The sequence below is a fragment of the Gallinula chloropus genome (assembly GCF_964237585.1).
Source record: "Gallinula chloropus genome assembly, chromosome: 12".
Lineage (NCBI taxonomy): Eukaryota > Metazoa > Chordata > Aves > Gruiformes > Rallidae > Gallinula > Gallinula chloropus.
Window position 1 is genome coordinate 15818373 of NC_140097.1, and position 22864 is coordinate 15841236.

A 22864-nucleotide genomic window follows, 5' to 3' on the forward strand; every position below is an offset into this window, starting at 1 on the left:
TAATAAATTGAAAACATCCTTAGCTGGAGTTTGCAGCCATGGGTGCCTTTCACTGCTGGTGTTCATGCACACAGGTTATCCCAGAGAGATGCCGCGCCGTCGCTGGGGCTCAGCGACGCTGTCACACTGGGGAGCGCACACAGGTCGCGGTACTTTGCATGTCCCGTGTTTTGTAACCGTTTCTCCTGACGTTTGTTGCCTTGAATTCTGTCAAAATGAAGTTTGTTGGGTTTTTTAATGGGGTGAAGCTGGCAATTAAATTGAAATAAAATCTGTCCTGAGTCAATACGTGCCGGTGTTTTTTGTTGCAGCTGCTGCTTTGCACTTCTGGCAGTGCCCCGCGGCGTGTTGCCCACCCAGGGCTGCCTAACGACTGTCCCCGGTCTCTGCCAGGTGATGCTCCCGTTGTTGGTTTGGACACTGGGGACAAGGGTTTGAACCTTTATCTGCTTTAAAAATTCTTTGTAGTTTTTGTGCTTAACTTGTTTATTGATCCGAGGTTAAACATGATACATCAGGGTGAAGTCTTTTGGTGAACCCTGATTTTGTGTCATTTCGGTAGTCTGGGGAGTTGTTGCCTGTCAAGACTTGCACGGAGGCTTACCTCTTCTTGGCATGAAGTAACTTGGAATCAAGATGGATTTTAAGTGTTCCTTTGACCACCCAAAAAGGGACTTCAGGTAAGAAAAACATGCAGATAAGCTCGTTCTTCTGGGTAAACCTTGAAGGAATCTGCAGGCTGAGGTGCTGCTGTGGGCAGGGTTAAGGATCTTCCTACCAAAGTTCTGCTGTAGCAGAAGCAGCTTTGGGGAGTTGCTGCCCCACAGCCTGGGTTGCATTCCCTGCTGCAACATTTTCCAGGTGCTAGGAAAAGGGACCAGCACAGCTTTCTCCATGGACGTCACCAAGGTTTTGACGTGGGTGAAAAAACAGCTCAATTCAGCTACAAAACTCTGCAGTTCAGGGGAGGGGGCGGTTCTCATTATAGCCTCAACCCATCCACCTCGTAGAGACATTGTTAATGCCACATGCAGGTAGAACCAATGGCTGGGGACAAACGGCCATGCAACAGCATCACTCTGTGTCACTCAAGGTCGCTGTGCTGGCATGAAGGAGCATTTCAGGTGAGTCCTGCCCTGCCCTTTCTATTTCAGAGCACCGGCCGCTTTATGCTGCACTCGTGAGGAAAAGCTCTGGGCCGTGTTGCTGCTGATAAAACTTTAATAACATTGTGCCTGGTAAAGCAAAAAACTTTGGGTCTCAGTCTGTGCCTCGTGAGCTGGTGATGGGAAGTCAGGCAGCAGCAGCTGGAGCCTGAGGATAAACTGGCAGGACGTGTGCTCATGGCAGGACTTGCCAAATCCTCTCTTTCCAGTAGCAAAATATGGCACCACATGGGTGGGGTTTGGTTTCCTTTCCTTTGAAGCCCAGGTTTTAGCTTCCCTGGGGGTTTCTCAGCACCCCAACCCTGCAGCCCCCCGGATGGGGAATGCTCCGTGCTATCCAGCTGCTGTCAAACCCCAGCACTGCTGCAGTGACAGCTCTGGTGATGGCCTCAGGTGGACGCTGCCCCCCCCTGCAGCTGCCCCTCTGCTGAGCGCCACGGCTCTCCCTGAACACAAAGGGAGAGAGCTCGGCTTGGTTTTCCTCTGTCTGCACTGAGCAAATTAATTTTCCAATCTCCTAGCAGAGGCTGGATGTAGAATGCCCAGTGCCCCTTAAATACCCCTGATCCGTAACGGCTGCGGGCAGCTGCATTATGCTTCTCATCCCTGTGGAGGGAAAAACCACCCCCTGAGCCTGAGGTCTCTGAATCTATCTGGGGCTGAGCAGCACGCGGGAATCTTTTGAGCAGCTTGGAGCTGACTCAGAGTCACCCTGACTTACCAGTGTTGCTTTTTGCTGCTCTGCGTGAGCTCCACCCTACCAGGAAGGAGAAGATAGTTGATGGCAGGTAGGAACCAAATTCTAAGTCCAGACACAACAGGTAATATGGCAGCAGAGAATAATAATTATCAGTAATTCAGACAGCAGTTTTCTCTGAAGGAGTTGCAAAGGCATCTGTCAGGGTATTCATGTGCAGGGAGCACTGGGGGCCACAGGTGAAACTTGCCCTGACCAGCATGAAGTCATTGAGAAAACAGGTAAGGAAATTTCTCATTCAGAGCTGGAAGAACATCAGCCCTGGATGAGTCCAGGTGGGTCCTGGCTCTGGAAGCGCAAGCGAGAAGAGCCGTTACTCCATCACACCCTGTCTGCGCGAGTAAAGGGGACAGGGAAGTTAAATTACTGACAGTGACATCAGGTTTATGGATGCTGGCATCTCTATTTGGTAATTGTGGTGCTTTCAAGAGGCTGTGGTGAGACCTCCAGGGGTGGCCGTGGGACACAGGGCTTTCCAGCCTTGAATTTTATTGGCATGGATATAAAAAGCTTTCCCAGAGCGAAGGAGAACACTGACCCCCGCCCCCGGGCCCGTCGTGGCTTGCTCTCCTGCAACCCCATTTAGTGCATTTCATACAGTTTGGGTTTGTTAAATCACATTCCCAGAGTTTGAATCTCCAGGAGTGATGGAGAGGCCCGGGGGGAAGTAGAGTCACTGTTTTCTGTGAGATGCTCTCCCTGGCATGCCCGATGAATCAGATTTGCTGACACAGAGAAAACCAATTCTGTTCCAGGGCAAAGACACGCAGCCACCCCCTCCACAGCTCCCTGAGTCCAGCGCAGACAGGAAGTGTGAGGCTTTCCAACCCTTCAAATTACTTTCATCCTCGAAGCCAGAAAACCAGGCTGAGGTTGGTGGTCATGGAACCAGTTTGTTCCCAAGTATTTTTGGCACTGGTGAAGCTGGTTGGCAATGTTTCAGGAGTCCTGGTGCAGCTTTCATACCACTCACCCCTTAATGAATTATACTCCGTACCATAAAAAAAGGGGTTTGGGGCTAACTCTGAGCTGGAAGCCTGGAAAATGGAGGAGTGGAAGGCATTGGGAAGGAGGCGGGAGGAAAAAACAACCCGGGTTTTGCCATCTCTGTTCCGGACAAAGCCCAACTTGCCTGGTGAGCAGGCATGGGAAGGCGTCTGCTCCCAGCTGGGAGCCGTGGCATGCTCCTCGGGAAGGCAGCCAGGCTCGTAAGTAGTTCTTGTTATGAAATAATCCAAGGGAATAGCCATGAAAACAGATCTCCAGTACACTGCAGAGTGGAAGGAAAGTCAGTTCAAAATAATCTGTTGCATCCAGTAGCAGGGAAGGTAATTTTTCATTATCACCCTTGGCTCGCCCTGGCCTTTGCCAGCAGAGCGTGCTCGAGGAATTTGTGCCTCTGAGGCGTCCCAGCTCAGGGTGGGGAGATGCTGGTCACAGCCTGGTGTGATGCAGGAGGAGAGGTCCAAGGGTCTCACTCAGAATTGCTGTTAATGGGGTCCAAGGTAACTTACTTTTGTCAGGTACTTTTCCATTCCAGCCCAGCTCAGACAGTGGCATGTTCTGGTGCTTTCCACCTGCTGCGCAGACTCAGAACGTCTCTGGCATCACCCACTCTGGACCACAGCCCAGGTGCAGGTGTACCAGGCTGTCTGGAGGTGATCGATTGTCGTTACTGCTCCCAAATGGTATGGGGACAAGAGCACCGGGACCCAGGTGAAGCAGTACCGGCTGCGGCTGAATTGAGCAGAGCCAGAGCCTGGCATCCATGGGTGCCCTGATGCTGGGGTGCTCCTGGGCGTGTGGCTGGAGGGTGAGAGGGGAAATGGCACCACCTACCCAGTGGCTGGGGGGGCTGCACCAAGTGGGTATTTAGCTCATGCTTGATACTACTACATCTTGAGATGAGTTTCCTTGCTCTTCCCCAGCAGTGCCTTGTGCTATTGTCTGTGACAGCTTCCAAAATGAACGGGCAGCACTGCAACAGCCCATCACAAAGGAGAGCATCCACTCATGGCCTCCCAGATGCACACTGTCCTCTGGGCTGGTTCCTTGGGGAAAAATCTGGCTGAACACTCCTCACGGTAAGGTCATTCAGTCTGTGTCTAAGTGATGTTACCCATGTCTGTCTTGACTGAGAAAACCCCCCAACTTGCAAACAGCCACCCTCTGAGGAGAGCTGGGGCACCACTGGGTCCCCGACTGACTCCAAGGGAAATGCGGTCTCTATGCTATTCCGCAGCATCCTTCCCTGGGTATTGGTGTCATAGTGATAATACCAACTGCATTGTCTTAGGAACATGACAGGACTATTTCTGCTCTATCATTTCTGCTCCATCATTTCCCTACAGGCAGCCTGGCAAAGCTGCTGTGGGTATTCCAAAGCTCTTGGGTTTATTGTTTTAAATTCTTAATAGGAGTGTGGGGTTGGCCCTGCAAAGACAGGAGGCTCCAGGTCCTGTGGCCTTTGGGTTATTAAGCTTATTACCTGAAAATTGTCTCTTTTGAAGCCACATGCTGTCATTTTGCAGCCATGTGGCTTTTTCTTGTACCCAACAACTAAGGAGAGGGAGAGCCTGCTTCTTTTCAGGCTTGGTGCTTCTGTGTGCCCTGTGAGAGGTACGATGAGTGATTTTCAAGGAGTGGTGTGTTTAAATGCACAGGTTATCAAAGATACATGTTTACGTATCAAAATATATCATCAGCTTTCCCCTGAGCATTCCTGCTGCCCTGTAGCAAGCACACACACTTGCAGTGGCACCTGTGTGACAGAATTATATCGTACAGCAAGGGCCAGCCTTTGACACTGGGGTTTGGGGGATTTTTTTGGAAAACAGCAGAAAAACCAAACCAAAATGTAAACCAGTGCATAAACTGGTACCACAGGCAGCATTTCCTGAACCAGACAGACCTGGTAATGGCAACATGTTTGGTAAGCTTGAAAATAAAGGAGAGTTAGAGTCTGGATTCTGTCACTTGTTTCTGGTAACACTTCTGGAATGATCCAAAATACCGTGTCTCTTCCAGCTGTTAACAGTAACAGAGCACCCAAGCTCTTAAGGAACACACAGCCACGAGCCTGGGACTGAGGAGGTGATCGCAGGGCCCCGGGACTACACCCTGCACCCAGCATGGCTGGCAGGGCGGCGGGACGCTGCGCAGAGAGCAGGATAAAGCATTTGGTGAGTAAATGAAAACAAGAAGTGGCCAAACCTGATAGTGGGAGGGCAAATGCTACCCAGGACCGCACGCCCTGTTTCAGCTGGGTTTATGTACCACCCGCTGCAGAACAAGCTCCCGCGGTGCCCTGCTTTGGGACACAAACACTTCCAAGTCAGTTCCGGTAACTGTAGCTGTTGTCACCTGCTTCAGTAAATACAGCTACACAGGGAACTGGAGCCCGGGCAGCCCTGGATGCTGCAGGGACTAATGAGAACGGCCAGAGCAGCATGAGCAACCCTGATGCTGCTCAGCAGCTTATGAAACAGAAGTGAATGGGTGACCTGGCACGAACCGTTTCCCGAGATGGCCTGTGAGAATCCAGCTTGCTTCATTATTGATGGCCTCTTTTTAAGTGAAACGCTTGCCTGCAACCAAGAACTCTGGAGAAGCACAGCAGCCAAAGCCCTGGTTAAAGCAGTGCATGTTTGCCACCCCGAGGAGATCCTCCCTAGAATTTAAAATAAGCACCTGACTTTTAAAGGTCATAGTAATCATGTGATTAAATTATTTATACGCGAAACCAACTTGCAGATGCTTCTGTCTGCTAAAAAATACATGGTCTCTGAAGGCCTCAGAGACTTAAGACACAGATTGCGTGTCTGAGGATGTTTTGCAAATCTTACTTAATGACAATAAAAGACACGGTAATAAACCAGCAATGTTTTTATTAAAAAAAAAATATATATATAAATTCATCCAGTTGCAAGTCAAATGCTGCTGACCTCCAGCACAGTCCCATAGGCAGACAGATAGCTTTTGGATCAGGTTTTCATGTGTTTAGAACCAAGTGACCAGGGTCTGAAGTTGCTGTAATGCTTCAGCCAGGTGTTGAGGAGCTCAAGAGGCAGAAGGATTCATGGAGGGGGGTCTGTTATTTGGAGGCAGGCTCTGGCAGACTTGATGTGAACAGACCCCAGCCCCCTTATTGCAGATCTCTACATCCAGCTCTCAGTGCCCAGCTACATGTTCAAGCTCAAAGTATTTTTGCTTTCCCTCCTGTACATCCCAAACCCTGTGCCTCGCAAAGCCTATTGGAACCTGTTGTTGGCAAGTCACGGACCAGTGCAGGGTCCCTGCCCGACTCTCTGGTTCCATAAGTGGCCAGCAGATGGGATACGCAAAGCCCTGGTAGTTGCTGTTGGACAAGAGCTTTGCTGTTGGGACAGTAGCTTCCCTCCTTCAGGGGGAACCTACTGTAACAGCTTGTTTGCTGGAGTGACCTGAGAAATTACTGTCCAATGATGAGAGTTCAAACACAGTAAAGACTTGACCTGTCTGTCCTGCACCTGCCTCTGTCTGCAGGTGGAAAGGTATACTCAAAACTGGGCCAAATCAGCACTGGATAAATACAGTAAACAAGGGAAGTGCCGGGCTGTCTGTACGCTCTGCCTTCAGGAGAGTGGGGCGAGCCAAAAAGCGAGAGGATTATCTAGGTGCCAGAAACTCCTTTCTTCCTATTTTTATGCCTTGCTTAAAAAACTGGAATGATGCAAAACTGGCAGTGGAAAATACCTAATCTTCAGACCCAAGTTAAAAGTACCCATCTCTTGGACAGGTTACACACGTAGGACAACGCAGAGCAACTCCTTCAGACACCTAGCATGGGCACAGAGAAGGGAGTTGCCTCCAGAGAGCGTCTCCAGAGGGACTGGATACACAGACGGGTGAGTAAAAAGCTGAAAGGCAACAAAGGTGGAGCAATCCAAAATCTTACCAAAATCACTGCCCAGTGCTGACCCATGGATAAATTTCAGGCTTGGAAGGGGTTCACCTACAGTGACCTGTTTTCTCCCAACGAAAGGCTTTTAAGGCTTTCAGCACTGCTGCTGGGGCTGTCACTGCACAGCGCTGTCATGACAGCGCAGGTATGTCAGGATACTCCTTCCACAGTTCACTGGTTTGTAAAAAATAGAGAAAGAGAATTGTCCTGAGTATGTCATTCTGAGCTCAACATGCACAAATAAAACCACCACTTGCCAGATACTGGTTAAGTGCAGGTTGTTGGGAATGAAGCAAAAAAGAGGAATTAAAAAAAAGTAATAATAATAATAATAATAATAATTACTGGCTATACAAGTTTCTGATTTCTGTTAGTAATCCTTACAGAACATGTACATGGAAAGATGATACATCCATGAGCCTTGAGATACAACTGATGAGAAATGTGATCAATAAAACCTGTAAATGTGATGAGACATGTGGAAGTCACAACTTCTATTAGTATGTGCAGGGGAGCATGTAAAACTGACCAGTAAGGAAATGTATCAGTACAAATCTGCATCTGCAAGTAAGCACAATCTAAAACAATAGGGTTTTTCTGGCTGTATATGTGATAGCTATGGAAATGAAGAGACTGGAATGCTCTTGCTGTAGAAATCTTGGAAAGCTACACCGTAACTAGTGATAGTGTCTTTAGAAAAAGTGCCAGTCCCTGAGCCAGCAGGTAAGAACCTAGAAGATATTTATATCTCTATGTATTTAAAAATAAAATAATTATGTTTTTAGCCATAAACTCATAATCTTGGGAAAAGGGAAAAGTTACAGAATTATCATTATTTTTCAATCTGCTACCTGAATTGCTGGTAGGACCTCTGTACCAGTTTAGCAGGTAAAGTTCACTCCATATCCTCTAATTTTCCAGTTGGGCTTAGAAAAGGCTTCTAACAGGATTTCCAGAAACATGTGTAATGCACAGAATACAGGACGTAGCAATTAATAGTAAGATACTATTAGCAGGCAGTTTACTTTTGTGCCTGTGCACAAAGGACAGTGTAAGCCTGCTCCAGAGATGAAGAAATGGGACACACGAGTATCTGTGAGCAGAAGAGGACAAAAGGCTGCCCGCTGTCTCTGTCTGACTCACCTCTGCTTCGGCTAGAGCACAAAAGAAGGCACAGCTCTCTGCCCACTGCAAAGGGAGACCACTGCTATGCTGGGCGCAGATCACCCAGGTTTGGTGCCAAGCAAGTGAAATAAAGGACAATGTGACCATGCCAGCAAAGAAGGCCTGATGCTTCCTTCCTACCAGGGTGGAAATGACAAAGTGCCACAAAAACAAAAGGCTTGGAAAATGGGAAGTCCTGTGAAGGGCCACCAGTTGCCATTACTGTGATTGATGAGTTTATGCCACTTCTGTGAAAAACAATTAATTTCTAGAGCAATGGGAATGCCAATATTCTGGAAAAACAATGTCCTTGGGTGAAAATCAACCTTTCCTTAGATGCCAAACAGGTTAAATATTAACACATGGCAAAATGTTAGGTGCACCGATGTGTTGGTTGTTGGAAACTCGAGGAAGCCTCTTGCTATTTCCAGCTTCTTCTGATGATCTTTTTTTGCCCCGCTGTGTCCAAGTGTTACTGGCTCAAGTGCAAACAGCATCTGGAAGGAATGCTTCAGTCTCTGAAATACAAACCAAAGTCACTGAGATGTTAGTGGCACAGGAATTACAGCAAATGACCAGTTTGCCTGGGAGGGGGAACTGGAAAAGTGCATAATAGGGAAGGTGAAGCCAGAGAACAGTGGCCACTGTGTGTGAGGGAAAGGAATTGGCTAAGCCAGAAGGACAAGCATTACACTTCCTATGCATGGCACATGCAAGGGGCCCTGACAAAGGGAGATGTGGACATAACTTCTGAACTCTACACTTACAGACACACTGTAGTAACTTAGCAGTTCCCTGCAGCTTCTGCTTTTGCTGTAGTATGAAGTAAACTCATTTATCTGTGAAGACTAGCACGCTACAGATAAGCTTGTGGCTATTTCTGAAGTTATGCCCCAGCCAGCACTCCTGTATGCTGTGCACTACTACTACCTTACGGTACAGAGAGACCACACTCACCTTGTGCTTACTGTCTTGATGCTGTATCAGCAACTGGCTTCTGTACTCCAAAGGCAGTGATAAAAATATTCACAACTACTATAATGAATACAAGTCCAGTTGCAAGGTTGTTGAGGAAATCCAGCTTTCCATGTTTTTCAGGGTTGTTAAGGTCGTATTTTACTTCAAAGAGAAAAGGGGAAAAAATTAATGATATGTATATTTAAAAATCCAAAATAAAAGTCTTCACTATTCATGAAGTTCAAGAATTTCTATAGCACTGAGCTATTTGGATCAGTCATACTTAAAAGGGAAGCAAGATTCTGCACTGTCAGCAGAAGTGCCAAAGGGAAGATCTGTAATCACAAGGAGTCTACTAGCTTCTAGTAATTAGTGTCTAATCTCTGTGGATGCACATGGGAAGCAATGGTTACACAAATATTACTAGAAATCTTCTGAGTGCTTGATCTCTGGAAATCTACTTTTGTGGTAGACTTTTAGCATTTAGAATTGTTTCAGTCCTGAATACATGAAGCTTGAAGCCCTGAAAGGATGGAATGAAGTCAAATTTCCTGCAGTTAAAATGCTACACATTCTTCACAGGCAGCCCAACCTCTTTACCAGCACTGGGTTTTTCTTTTGTACTGGTGCCTGTCCCCAGCTGCACTTCCTCTTTTGCAGTGATTCTGTTTTTAGAAAGCAAGGGCATCATATCTACTAACCAGATTTTAAAGCAGTGTAGCTGCACTCCTTACATGGAGCATCAGCTGTATAAACAACTTGTTTCTTACGGTTGTTCTCTGGCTGAACTGCTAATGGGAGTGAGGGAGGCACACACAAGGGAGATAGTATTAATTTGGTCTATGCTTTGATTCCAGGCCTTGTGAAAACATACAAATGACCCACACTGGCCTGATAATAGACTTGATGATAGAGTCAAGCATGTGCTTGCACATACAGCAGAAGTCTGGGGGCACTTTCCTGGCATCATGTGGCAAACCAGGAATTTTCCTCTCTCTCTGCTCTCCTGCAGTAAGGGCTCCGCAACTCTGATCCTCTCTAAGTTTCCTGGATGCTGGTAGGATGACTGCTGATGAATTCTGGAGTGTGTCTTGGGAATGGTTTTTGTCTATTAAGACTCCTTAAATGCTTTGATGACTGGAGCTTCTGTGTACGTGTACAGGACATGTGAGAGAAAGTTTACACCTGACAAGGTTTTACAGCAAGTAAACCTCTGAGCTCCTTCTGAGAAGCACATACACAGGAGCATAGCTTAAGGTTCTACTGCACGAAATAAACCTGTTATTTGCTTTTAAAGCAATGACCCTGTCAACACTGCAGACCCTAACCACAGAGCCAGGGCTCGCTTGCTGGTTGAAGCAGCTGGGTGAAGTGTTGGCAAACACACTCGTGATGCTGCAGTACTAACAGCCAGGTTCACTTGGTGTCCCTCATTAGGAAGCCTAATGCTGTTTTGGTTTCAAGGAATTACGGGCACTGTTCAAGTCCTGTTTGCTAAAGCAGTATAGCCAAACATCACAGGCCAGTCAGGGCACTAAAGAACAGCGTGGGGGAACAGTCTGAGAAGCTTAAGCTACTGCCCACCTGTGACAGCATGTAAGACTTTAAACTCAGCAGTACTTAACCCTGAAAATGAGTTTATAAATGTCTGACTCTGATACTGTCATGTGAATGAAGCAGAATAAATTAAATGGAGTAATTAATCCTGAAATACAGAAGAAAAGCATTTCAGATGGTTTAAAAAAGAAAAGGCAACAGTGAATTAATGTGTTTTGTGAGTTAAAAGAAATAACACTCAGAGGAGAACTGACACTCTCAGAGTTGTCCCTTTGTCCCAGTGCAGGTCAGGGAAGACAAGTATTGCTTTTCTGTTTAGGCAGTGCTCTAAATTTTGCAGCAGAATTGCAGTAATCCTATCTTTGTGATTATAATACTTAAGATGAGGGAGTTTGTGCAAATGTTCTGAAGAACAGTTATTCTTCAAGTATTTTATTATAGTGGGATTAGATTACTATGATTTTATGCCACTTAAACTATTTCAAGACATTCTTGGCTTTTCTTTGAAAAAGTTAAGATTACCAAATCACTTTCAAGACCAAGTTTGCCCAACATCTTTCAAAATGTTTTTGTGAAAGGCTCTTTTGAAGGAGGAAAAGCTTTTAATCCCTAGAAGAGAACTGTGTGAACTGGTAGCTCCCGGGATAAACCTCAGCCTCAAGGAAAGAGACTGGATGATTGTACAGACTTCTGTTTGGACTTGTGGGAGCTTGTGAAGAGCAGAATTTTATGGCTGGACAGAAAGGCAAACTACCAAATACACACTGTGAAAACGAAGTTCTTGCTGTGATACCTGCAACTTTGTACCTTCAGACCCTATTTCCTATCTTCAGTACTTTTTTGCTCAGCACAATGGCATCGCTCCCAGAGCGAACTGCTGCAAGCTGAGGGCTTTGTGCCCCTGGGTATGCCCAGCCTACAGCCACGTCTGACTGCAGAGCACAGGCTGGACTCCTGATGAATCTCACTGCTTTGCTACCTCAGCCCCACTTTGCAGCTGGGGCTGCCGGGAGATGGAAGCCGCTTTGGCAATGTCTGGCAGAAGCAAACATTACAAAGCCACATCTCAGCATATACTTAGAAATTGCTGCCCAGCAAAAAAAAAGGGAACTTGTTTACAGCTTCAAACTGCTTAACTAAAACAACCACCAGAGAGATGCCTTCAACCAAGAAACATGTAAGTCTTTTGCTGATTTTTACGTAACTGTCTTCCCACATCCCCCAGTATCACAGGGTTGCTGTTGCAAGTCCCTTTCTGGAATCTCCTCTGAGCCAAGACTTGGATTTCGGTTGTGTACCTACTCTACCAAACACAGGCAGGTGTTATTTCCTCTCTGTTGTAAGAAAGAAAAAAAGCTACATATCACTATTATGTAACGTGGTATCCTAGGAACTTCCTCCTTGACCACAAAGCTGTTTTTTCAGTTGTGCTAAAAACTGGAACACTGAAAGACTAAGAGAGATGCCAAAGGTGACACCTATAACTTAAGCAAATGCCATGTGTGAACTCTGGCTATCACCTTCAAGGCTTTTCATTTATGGTAGACTTAAGATCTGCCATGTAGTACCCACTGATTGAAAGGGAAAGATTTAAAAACAGTTATGAAAATAAATTATCACTAGGAAAAACAGTGATCCATAGCTGCTTCCTAGTAGTGAAGTCGTCATTTATTTCAGAGAATAATTGGGCTCAACTGATGCTGAAATCTCTGATTTCCACTGGTACCTTTGATTGACTTTCCAAAGTTAAGCTCTTGGGTTTTGGGTGCTGCTAATCAATGTCACAAGTTTTCAGCAGCTTTGCAAAGTGTCACTGGTTTGTTTTTTTTTTTTTTTTTGCATTTTGCCTTCCAAAAGCATGGGGGAAACATCACAGTAATTTAAGAATGCAAAGAGAGGTACTGAAGACTTGCTTTGGGTCACAATGGACAACAAAGGTTTCCAGATGAGTGCTGTGTCCACTCTGTGGAGTTCTAGTTGGGCTTTTTTTGGTAGTTCATGCTCCCTTAGTGATGACACTGTATTAGAAAGAGCATGAGGGTGTAAGACATGTGTGTTACCTATGCTGCAATGCTAACTTAAAATACCTAATTTTTAGTGGTAAGAACCAGTTCTCGTGCCTCACAGTGCTGTACCTATTAATACTGAATAGTTTCAACAGCCCTCTGGTTTTGAGAGCAGCAAAGATGCTGCAATGAACTTCTAGGAATGTGAAGGTCTGTAATTCACCAAGACAGAGAGGGGGAAGGCAGGGAGCAGGGAACTAATTCTCCCCCTGTCTCACTGAGTGTGTCCAAAGCACACACTAACTAACACAGCTCCTACTTGAACTCCTTCTCTTGAAAGAGAGAATGAACTTCTAGCACGTGTTAAAGGCTTTCATCACATTTCTTTGGTAGAAAGGGTTAAGCAGGATTCAAGACAATCTATTTGTAGCCCCAGGATGCTAGTCAGCCTGTGTTTTCATGTTACACGTTTTGACCCAAGTTGTGGTATGTGGATAACAACTGAGGTATGTTCTTCTGGTGAAATCTTGCGCCAATTAGCCTATTTTAAATTTCAACTTTAATTTCAGCCTAATAGAGTTTTGATAATGAACATTTCCACCATTCCCCACCTAGAAATTTTGGATGCTCTGAATACTTTCCTAAGTTTAAAAGCCTTCAGTAGCAAACCTTTGATCTGATTGCAGAACCACAAACACAAAAGTCATTCTGCCACACCAATGTGAAGATGGACATTCACTTCCATTTCATTGTTGTATGTTCACAATTATATTCTTATAATATTACTTATGACTGATACATATGAACAAATACATTTCAGTCATAAGGCTAAGTAACAAGTCTTGCCAGAAACAGTGTTATGAAACTGGGCAGACTGCACAATCGTATCTGGCCTATTAATGATTCTTTTACAGTATTTCATCATTTTCCTTCCTCCTCAGGCCTTCTGAAAAGAAAAATATTCATGCTCTGGGAAATCACATATGAGGAAGTTGGTCAAAACTGAATATTCCACATAAAGCTGCCCTTAATCCTTCAGTTGCAGTATTTCTGTCTTTAAGAGAAAAATATTAATAAATTCTGAGGTAAACACTTTAAAATAGAACAGCTTTTAAAAATAAATGTGGAGTCTACATACCATCTTATAGATTGCATCCTACAAGAAAAACATGTGTCAACAGTTCTTGCTGTTGCTACATACCAAGGAATATCAGGAGCACTCCCACCATAACTTGCAGTGTGAGTGACAGGCTGATAAGAATGATAAGTGGGATGTAGAAGGAAAAAGAAGGTCCTTGCTCCATCACGGCTTTCAGCTGGGACGCATTGGCCATCAGCAGGGCAATGTCCAACATGCTCTCTGCTGCGCTCTTCTTGTTTGCATAGTGATTGATATTTATAGGTCCGTTCCTTTGAAACCACTGCACCGTTCTGCGCTGAAATTGGGACAGAGGAAGAGGGTTATTCACATCTCTTTTACTTGGTATAGTGAGTGAGAGATGACTTGGCCCACGGACTGATTTCTGTAATCATACTGGTCAGAGTGGCATGGAGACCACCAGTGCACCCTTCCTGCTGTCCCATCTGACAAGGGAGCAGTAAATACTGCCTGCTCTGGGCTTTGGCAGAAACACTTCTTGCAGCTTCTGGGATCATTTTAAGCTGTCAGTATGTTTCTAGCCTAAGAAAAGGAAAGATTGAAAAAGCTGGAAAGTTTACACTGAGACAAGTTGGGAGGGAAAACTGACTGTAAACCCATCAAGCAAACACAAATTGCTGTAACTAATTCACTCCTAAAGGCATACTTTAAAATTAAAATACTTATCAAATTCACCCTCTGCCATCACAAATCTACATCTAGCTCCTTAATTACTCATGAGTAATTGAGGGTTTATGTGGAAGTTTGCCACTGCATCAGCTTTCCTTGACCTCTTTCCCTGCTGCCTCTTACTCCGTCCAGGTCCATCCACAGGGCGCAAACTGTTTTCCCATTTAAATATCGTATGATGTGTTCTCACCAAGCACTGCCCAGTTACAAGGGAAACTTTTCTTTCCATCTTCTCATCAGGACTTGGGTTGTTGTTTTTTTAATTCCCCTCCAAACAACCAGGAAAATAAAAACCAGCAGCAGGGCAAACCCAGAGTCCGTTAACCCTGCAGGATGAATAAGATTAGTGTTTCCTGAGGATGCTTCACATGACCCAACTTGGAATTTGACAGCTCATCTCCTGGGGTGCCTGTTTCTCCACCAATTAGATGAAGCTTAGGGTAACTAGCTTAGGCTCTGATGCCCAACTCTGCACTGAAGAAAGACTTTCTTGCAGTCCCTGAACAGGTTCGGAACTTCATTCTTGCTGCTCTTACTTCTAGGCTTTATTTTCAAAAATACTAGCAGTAAGCTGCTTCTAGCTGACTTATTTAAACCTGTTTCTTAGAGACCATTTTACTGCACAAATGTGTTCTTGCTTGCCAGAAAATCCTGTGAGGGAAGTCTCTCTTTGAAGGATAGTTCAAATGCAGAAACCGCCCTCTCATTACTCTCTTCAGCAGCTCTAATAACTATCAAATTTCCAACTCCAAAGCCAGGTTCGCCACTGTCCAGACTTAAAAGTGTCCTTTTAAACAGGACAGATATTGATGCATACAGCAGAAACACTGCTAGTTTTTCCAGCACGCTCAAATACCAAACTTGACATATTTTCACCAGACACCTTGTAATCAACCACAGCCTCAAAATTTTACTGAGAGCAAAATGTTATGGGGCAGCAGCACGTTCTTTGGGGTGTTTTTTTCTGCAAAGAGAAAGAAGCTGTGGAATCGCAGCTTTATGTAGGCAGCTTTGTTACTGAGACACAGCTCCTGAGAAAAAAAAAAGGTCCAAGATAGATGCTGACTCGATACTCATTTGACTTTGCCTATATCCCACAACCTAAAAATGCAATTTCGGTGGGGAATCTGTCCCACATTTGTTGCCTTTTCTCTTCCCAAGGTGACCCTCCTCTCCCCATCCCTGTGCCCAATTAAACCACAGAGGAATTTGAATGCTTCAGAAAAAATACTGTACTTCTTGGCTACCATCCACCAGAAGCACTAACCCAGGAGTGGATGTTCATGGATGTTTCACATGGAAAGCAGCAAGGAATACATGCTGGTGGTACTCAGTGAAAAATCCAGACCAACGTTTTTCACTGCTTATTCTACAGTAAAAAGCCAAACACCCACATTTACTTCTTGGCTATCTTGGAGAAGTACGTCTAATAGCAGAATTCAATTTCTGGGCATAAATTTAAAAGAACCTTGTCTCAATAGACAGCATGCAGCAATGCGATCTATTTTGTCACAAGTTCCTAACAGAGGAAGTTTTTTTCCCTGTGCCTAGGTGATAATTAACTCCTTTCTGCCAAAAATACTGAAATATTTATAAGGTCTATGAGGCTGCAGCTTGTAACAGGCAAAAACTACACGGGTGACTCAGTTCTTAATCCCGAGGGAAGGGGGCTGCAGTGAAAACAGAACAAGTGGCTGCTTTGTTTTCACTTGATGAGGAATGTGGTCACGTTTGATATGGCTTTTAACTGTGCAAATGAGTATATAGACTGGGCTACAACTTCCTTTCAGTTACGTCATGACGTCAGATAGATCCTACATAAACAACAGGACATGGTATTTGCTGTGTCCTGGGGAAATGTACTGCTGCACTTTTTGGACCTTGCTGCTTGCTAATTGTCTGCATGGGTACGTTGCAGGTGGGAATTGCAGGCTGTGGGGTTTGAGCTGAGGTGGAAGCAAAGGTTTTGAGTCACTTCCAGACTCCAATAAAGTGAGGGAACTTTTCAAAGTGGGGTAGTGCTAAGGGAAATGAAGTTAAAACTTACTGCTGGAATGACAAGTCAGCTATTGACTATGTTTAGATTTAAAAAACAAATGTCATTTTATTCTAAGTGGAGGCTTTCAGCTACCACTCCTAGAAGCAGACCAGCTCAGAATCAAAACTAGGCACATGCAGAACTGAAACACCTTACACAGCTTTTTCTCAGTCCGTGATCTTGTCTTTTGCCAGGAAAAAGGACCTGAATCATGAAAGCCCCAGAAACAATCATTTCCCATCTGATTGAGAAATGGAGCCTCTTGACTCATGCTGGAAAACCATAAACAAAACAAAGCAAATTAGTGTTGCCTTCTGGAAACAAGTTGAAGGCAACTGCCAGAAGTATTGAAACAAATGCAGTCAGTACCATGGCAGCAGTTTTTATGACCAGACTACATGTTACACAGCAATATATAGACAGGCAATGAAAGGAGAGCTGTTGCCTTAACCTCAGGATAATGACAGTCATGTACAACAGAAATTATATGGGAACTTTGTTTTGTGGCTTTACAGTTCCAGGGAGCTTCCAAGCATGTAGAGACACGTGCAGCCTGCAGTGCCAAGCAACACTGCACCGTGCTATTACCACCTGCAGCACTGCAGAGAGGGAAACTTCTGAACATCTTCTAGGATGCACGTGAAGGAAGACTCTTCTGCAGGTGTCACTTGGCAAGAGAATGGTCTTATTGACAACAGCGTTGGTACAGACTTTGCTGATGCTCTGCTTCACCAGGCATTTCAACTGCACACCCAAAAGAACTGAGTCCCTTTGAAGCAGAGAAAGGCTGTATTCATTACCTTTATTGAAAAAATAAATACAAGTGGCACAGAGCAGAATGCCCTGAGATGTCGAGTTTCATGAATCATGTCTAAGACCCACCTGGTGATTCAACAGGAAGGAACCTGCACTGAAAATGGAAACATGAAAACATAATAAACTATCTTTGCTAAATGCAGTTACTTGTTATAGTAAGGACTGCTGCTTTTATTACAGCATTAAATCGATACTTGTGACAAAATGTATGTGGCTATTTGCTCAACAGACTATCTATCAAACACCAGTGACTGCTGAAGTAGCCAAAGTAATTTCCTGGGATTCTGACCAAAAAAAAAAAGAGTAGTTTGATTTCTTTTCTTGTCCAACCTGACCTCACCAGTTTCCCTAACTAGTACCAGTTAGAAGATAGGCAGGGGGTTTTGCTAGTCATCTGTAATCCACTGGTGAGAAAGCCCCATGAGTGACAATGACCCCTGTTTTGTATTTGTATTTTGGACTTAGGTAAGTTTGTTTCTGTCACAGGAGGAAAGCAATCGCATGGATTTAGAGTGGAAGTGTTTATAGTATTCACTCCCTCTCTTTTGGTATGCTCCACGGTATTCGACTCAGCTTCTCAAATGTCTTCCATCACATCTATCTTCCCCTTAAGAGATTGTTTTTAAAAAAATCTAAAAAAATCTAAGACAAAAGCCTCACAAAAAGAAGACTAATATTGTCTGAACCAATAGGACCTTAACATTTCCTAGTTAAGAGCTGGATCTGTTACAAACTCTGAATTTACTACTCTTGTAATCAAGTTACAAGTGTTAGCAGTAGACTGGTTGCTGTTTTCTTCTTAAATTCCAAGAGAAAACCAGTCAGTATTTTGTAGCTAGCAAGGTGTGCTTCCAATTTCCTAAATGAATACTTAGAACCAGAAACTGCAAAGCATAAGCCAGAAGTACAGCCCGAGTCACTTTAATTTTCATTTGCAGTATGTAATTGTTCCTACTTCGTATCAGCTGGGACTGCAGCTCAAGATATTTTGCTTGTCAGGCCCAGAGTGTCTTATCTGTATTCTGAAAACACACAAATACTTATTTTAGGACACTATTAGCACTAAATGTTTTCTTGGTATGCTAGCTTTAAATATTCATGAAGTAGAATCTCTTTATTAAATACAAGAGACCCAGAGTTTTGTATGAGATATTTGGGAAAATAACACCAATTATTTTTTCTGTTTTCTAAACAAGGTTTCTAAGAACTGAGCTTCTGATTGATGAACCTTCTGACAGCCTAAGAAAGGTGTTTTTGCCTTCAGGTATGTTTGTACATTTACTCTGAAATATAGTCTTCATAATCTTTGGCTTGCTCTAGCTCTGCATATGGTTTTCCTTCTCTTTCAGGTTAGTGATTACTGCAATTGCATGGCAGCTTTTAGACACTTTTAATAGCCAAATAGCCTCAATTCAAAATGAGATCAGACAAGCTGCTCGATCCGTAGGACCTCTGGGTTTGTAAGGTCAAGGACAGAACTTCCTTAAATTCTTGTGTTTAGGGACAGTGCTGGTCTTAAAATAATGGGAACATGCCATGTAATAATAAGGCTGTGTAAATAAAAGACTGAGTCATGCTGATCTTACAGCGGGCTGGTCTTTACAGTGTTTTGCAAGAGTCTTTCTAGCCAAAATACATCTCCATCATTTACATACTGAGAATGTAACGGGCCGTATGGCTGCTCTGGGATCAGAGCTCCCCTCTGCCTCAGAGATCTCACTGATCCAGAATAACAGAGAAAATAAAAGAAAAGAAACATTCTTATGACAAAAATATTTTTAGCTATACCAGTAATGTAATGGGCTATTAGTTCCTTTGCACACCTCCTCAGAAGATACTATTTCTTTTCCCCTGATAAAACATTAGATCACTTGTTCATCTCAGCACTGACTCAGAGAAAATTCCCTACCTCTGGACTGAATCATCTGTTACTTTTAGGAATTTCATTTGGGGGCGGGAGGGCTGGGGGGTAAAGGTAGTCTAGGGGTGGGGATGGAAGATCTTTCCATCTAAGCTCTAACCTAGTGTAGCACTAACTAGCTTGTAGGACTTCTGCAATCACATTATGGTCTATAAGCAACTGAAAAAAAAAAAAAAAGAGGGAAAAACTCAGCCTGTGTTCATATTTCACAGACAGCATCAGCAAGTTTCAAGCATCTTTAAAAGCCTGAACTTAAGAAGGGGCACTTTCTATACGGAAAGGCAGAAAATGCAAGCATGACTACGTTAAGAAGATAAAAAAGTGGTAACTATGCTGATTCCTGGGAGGGAAGAAATGGAACAAAGTTCAGTCCTGCTAACTCAGAGCAGTTTTCCTAAAGTCTGGTTCCAAGACCAAGTTAGGTTATTTTTACTCATTAAATGACTTAAAAACAATCAATAACTAACTTTGTGAAATGAAGCATTAACTTACATTTGTTTACACAGCAATATGTATAAACAGAAGCTTTCTCCTGTACCATTATTTTCCCCTAGTAGCATTACTACTGCTCATTCCAGTGATTTGGTCTTACAATACTGTTGTTGCTCACAACTGGACTACAGGCTGCCTACTTTCTGTTGTTAAAGCTCTTTTTTCTTTATTCAAGCTCCTTAAAATACAAGCAAACAAAAACTTAGAACCAACAGTTTCAGTATATCAAACACTCCGAATTCAAACTGACACGATGAGTGCTGTAGAATGGGCCATCTCATTCTATATGTGGGAAAATTATTTCAAGATCATACAAATTTTAAATTTGTTACTCTTAGTGTGATGCCAAGCAACTGTCGTGTCCCAGAATTACTTTAATTAATATACAATTTGGAATACATTTTGGGTGCTCACATAAGTATAACAGAAACCCACTATTCAGAACTGTTCTCCTCTACCATCCAATTCTTGCCCAGCTTTTCCATAGCTGCTCTTTAACTTTCCACTAGCATTTCCTGGTATCCTGGAAACATTAAATTATGTTTTTACAACACGGTGGATCTAGACTGTCTCAATATGGACCATGAACAGGGAAAGCAAATAGAGGAAGATGAAGAATACAATTACTATCTGCATTTTTATGGACAGATCTTTTGCAGAAGTGGCCACTTCTGTCAAGTGTAACTATTCACACTAGGCCAACCTGATATTAGAAGCAAGGGATTTCCTGCTTCTAAAAGCTCGACAGCTGCCAAAACCCCCAAACAACTCAAATTTGCTAAAAAAAAAAATAAAATTAAAAAATCCAAAATAATGATGGGAGTTAAAGCATTGCATGACCACTCATTCAGAACTAACCTTTTTGAAATTGGTGTTTTGAAGCTAAGACCCCTGTTTGGCATTACACATCTACTCCTCTGTAAGAGAAGTGAGCAGTCTACTGCTGAAGTTGTGCAAGAGAATCTCTTTGCTGGAGAGGGCCAGGCAGTAAGCAAACCAGGGTGACCCAACCTGCTTTGCCTTAAAGCATTCCTAAAAACAGACAGTTATGCAGTGAGTGGCTGGAGATTTCAGCACCTGCAGATTTGTGGTCTCTCTGGGTTTAGCTCAGCTGCTCAGTTGGAACATTCTTTTGTTTCTAAGAACTGTGAACTCGGTCAGATCTCTTAAGGTGTCTCCTGTTCACAGGCTGTTTTTTAATAAACCTGTCCCCATCTGTTTTACCTTGCATATACCTCTTTTTTCTTTTTTTTGTGGGAAAATGAAAAAAGTGTTTATAGTTCTCTGAAGTGCTACTGCATACATGTAATTCAATACAATAGTATGTCTGACAGTTATTCTTTAGATGGTATTCACTTGTGGCTTCTATGGGAAAGATGTAACAAAACCATGACTGCTTGCAACTGAAGATGAAGTAAAACAGGAAAGCTGCAGAAAAATTTGGGGCAGACCAAGTTAAAAGAAAAATCCCCATGACTAGCACTTGTGATGCAATTACAACTCCATGCTAATGGATAAGAAAATTGCCACGAGGTCACTGGTTTAAAGGAAACCCCTTCAGGCCACCAGTTTGAACAGTGTACGGCAGCCTTGGTTCTCTTCAGGTACTTTCCAGGATTTATTAAAACCAGATTTATATTTTTTTTTCTAGGAATGATATTCATGACTGCAAAGGCTTGTCAGGAAGGGAGGGAGGATGGACAGATCAGCTACACAAATCAGTCCAGTCTGTCTGCAACCAGAAAGTTTTACTAGTGATGTAGAGATGGTTTAGCACAACTGTTCCTATGTGGCAGCGGTTTAGGTTGGAACAAGAGCTGCTTTTTAGAGTTTAGTCTCTTCCAGAACAACTTCAAAGGCAGTCTTTTACCAGTCTGGCTTTTCAGACAAGTGGCACACTAGGAAAACATCCTTTCAGCATAAACAGAACATGGGATGAAACGCTATCCAGTGAAGCTCTCCGGTCATGCTCTGACCGCACGGAGGAGTGAAAAGCTGGGTATTTCTCTTCCTGTTTTTATTTGAATTACTGTATGGAAAAAAAATCCCAACAACCCACCCCCCTCCCACAGGACCGACCTTTCAGGTAATCCCTCCCGCCTTCGTGCTCACTTGTGCCCTGGGTAGGACACAAGTTACTGAGTAGATGCCCCCGAGGAACATTTCCATCCTCTCCCGAGTCAGCTGGGTGAGAACCGCCCAGGTTCAGTGTGCGGTGTGCTCCGAGCAGGAATTTCGGGCTGGGAGGACACCTGATGCCCTCTCCGCTCCTGTGCGGAACTAAGGGGGCACTGGGCCAAGGCCCAGAAGGGATTTTCTTCCCAGCCCCTCCGCGACACTCGCCTCTCTTTGAAGTGAAGCGACACGGGACCCTGGCAGCGGCATCCCTACATAAACAGCGCCGGATCGGCGGCAGACGCGTGAAAACCCCGAACAGCCAAGAAGCCGGTTACGGGGCTGCGGCAGCAGACGTCGCGCCATCCCTTCCCGCCCCGCCTCGGCGGGAGCTCGTTCCAGGGGGACACCTGCCACTGCCCCGCCGCCGGCCCGGACGGGGATGGACTCTGGGCAGCCCCCGGCACCCCGGCCGCTGCTGTCAGACCCGCCGCTCCCCGGCCCGCTCACCGGCGGGCTCAGCCGCCTTCCCTCCGCCCCTCTCCCGCCCGCCATATCCGTGCGCCAAGGCAGCTGAGCCCGCTCCCACCCTCCGACCCCGCGCAGCCGGCGGAGGAGCCCCCGGCCTCTTACCCGCTCCACGACCGCCGAATCCGCGCCCTCCGCCATCCCGTTGAGCTCGTGCGTCTCGCTGCCGGAGTCCATCGCAGCGCAGAACAGGGCAGGCCGGTGCGGCCTCGGCGCCGGCTGCCTGCGGGGAGCCTTTTTCTCCCGGCTGGGACAGACTCGGCGGCTCCGGGGCGGGAAGGGTCGCTGGCCGTGAAGAAGAAAGCTTCCAGAGAGGTAGCAGTTGCTGAAGCAGGGACGGCGGCCCCCGCTGCCCTGCCCTGCCCGGCCCGGCCCAGTAGCCCGCCCTCCCTCTGCTCACACACACCGCCCCGGGGCTGTCTTTCCAGCCCGGCCCGGGAGGTTTCCGCCTGGTGCGGGGGGGCCGCCGTCCCCGCCGGTGGAGGTTTTGATGCGGCGTAGAGACCTGGACGAGGTGAGTTTCGTCGGCTCCTTCCCAGTTTGGGCCTGAGCGGGGCTGGGGGCCTGAGCCACTGCC

At 45.0% G+C, this 22864-nt stretch overlaps 1 protein-coding gene across 1 annotated transcript; it reads right to left on the reverse strand.

Moving 5' to 3' along the window:
* Window positions 1–8993: 8993 nt before the first annotated feature.
* Window positions 8994–22464, reverse strand: NINJ1 (ninjurin 1; the record flags this gene model as incomplete). Its single annotated transcript, XM_084269499.1, has 3 exons — window positions 8994–9148; window positions 13751–13985; window positions 22393–22464. The coding sequence occupies 3 exons, from the start codon at window positions 22462–22464 to the stop codon at window positions 8994–8996; spliced, it is 462 nt and encodes a 153-aa protein (XP_084125625.1).
* Between the last annotated feature and the right edge of the window lie 400 nt (window positions 22465–22864).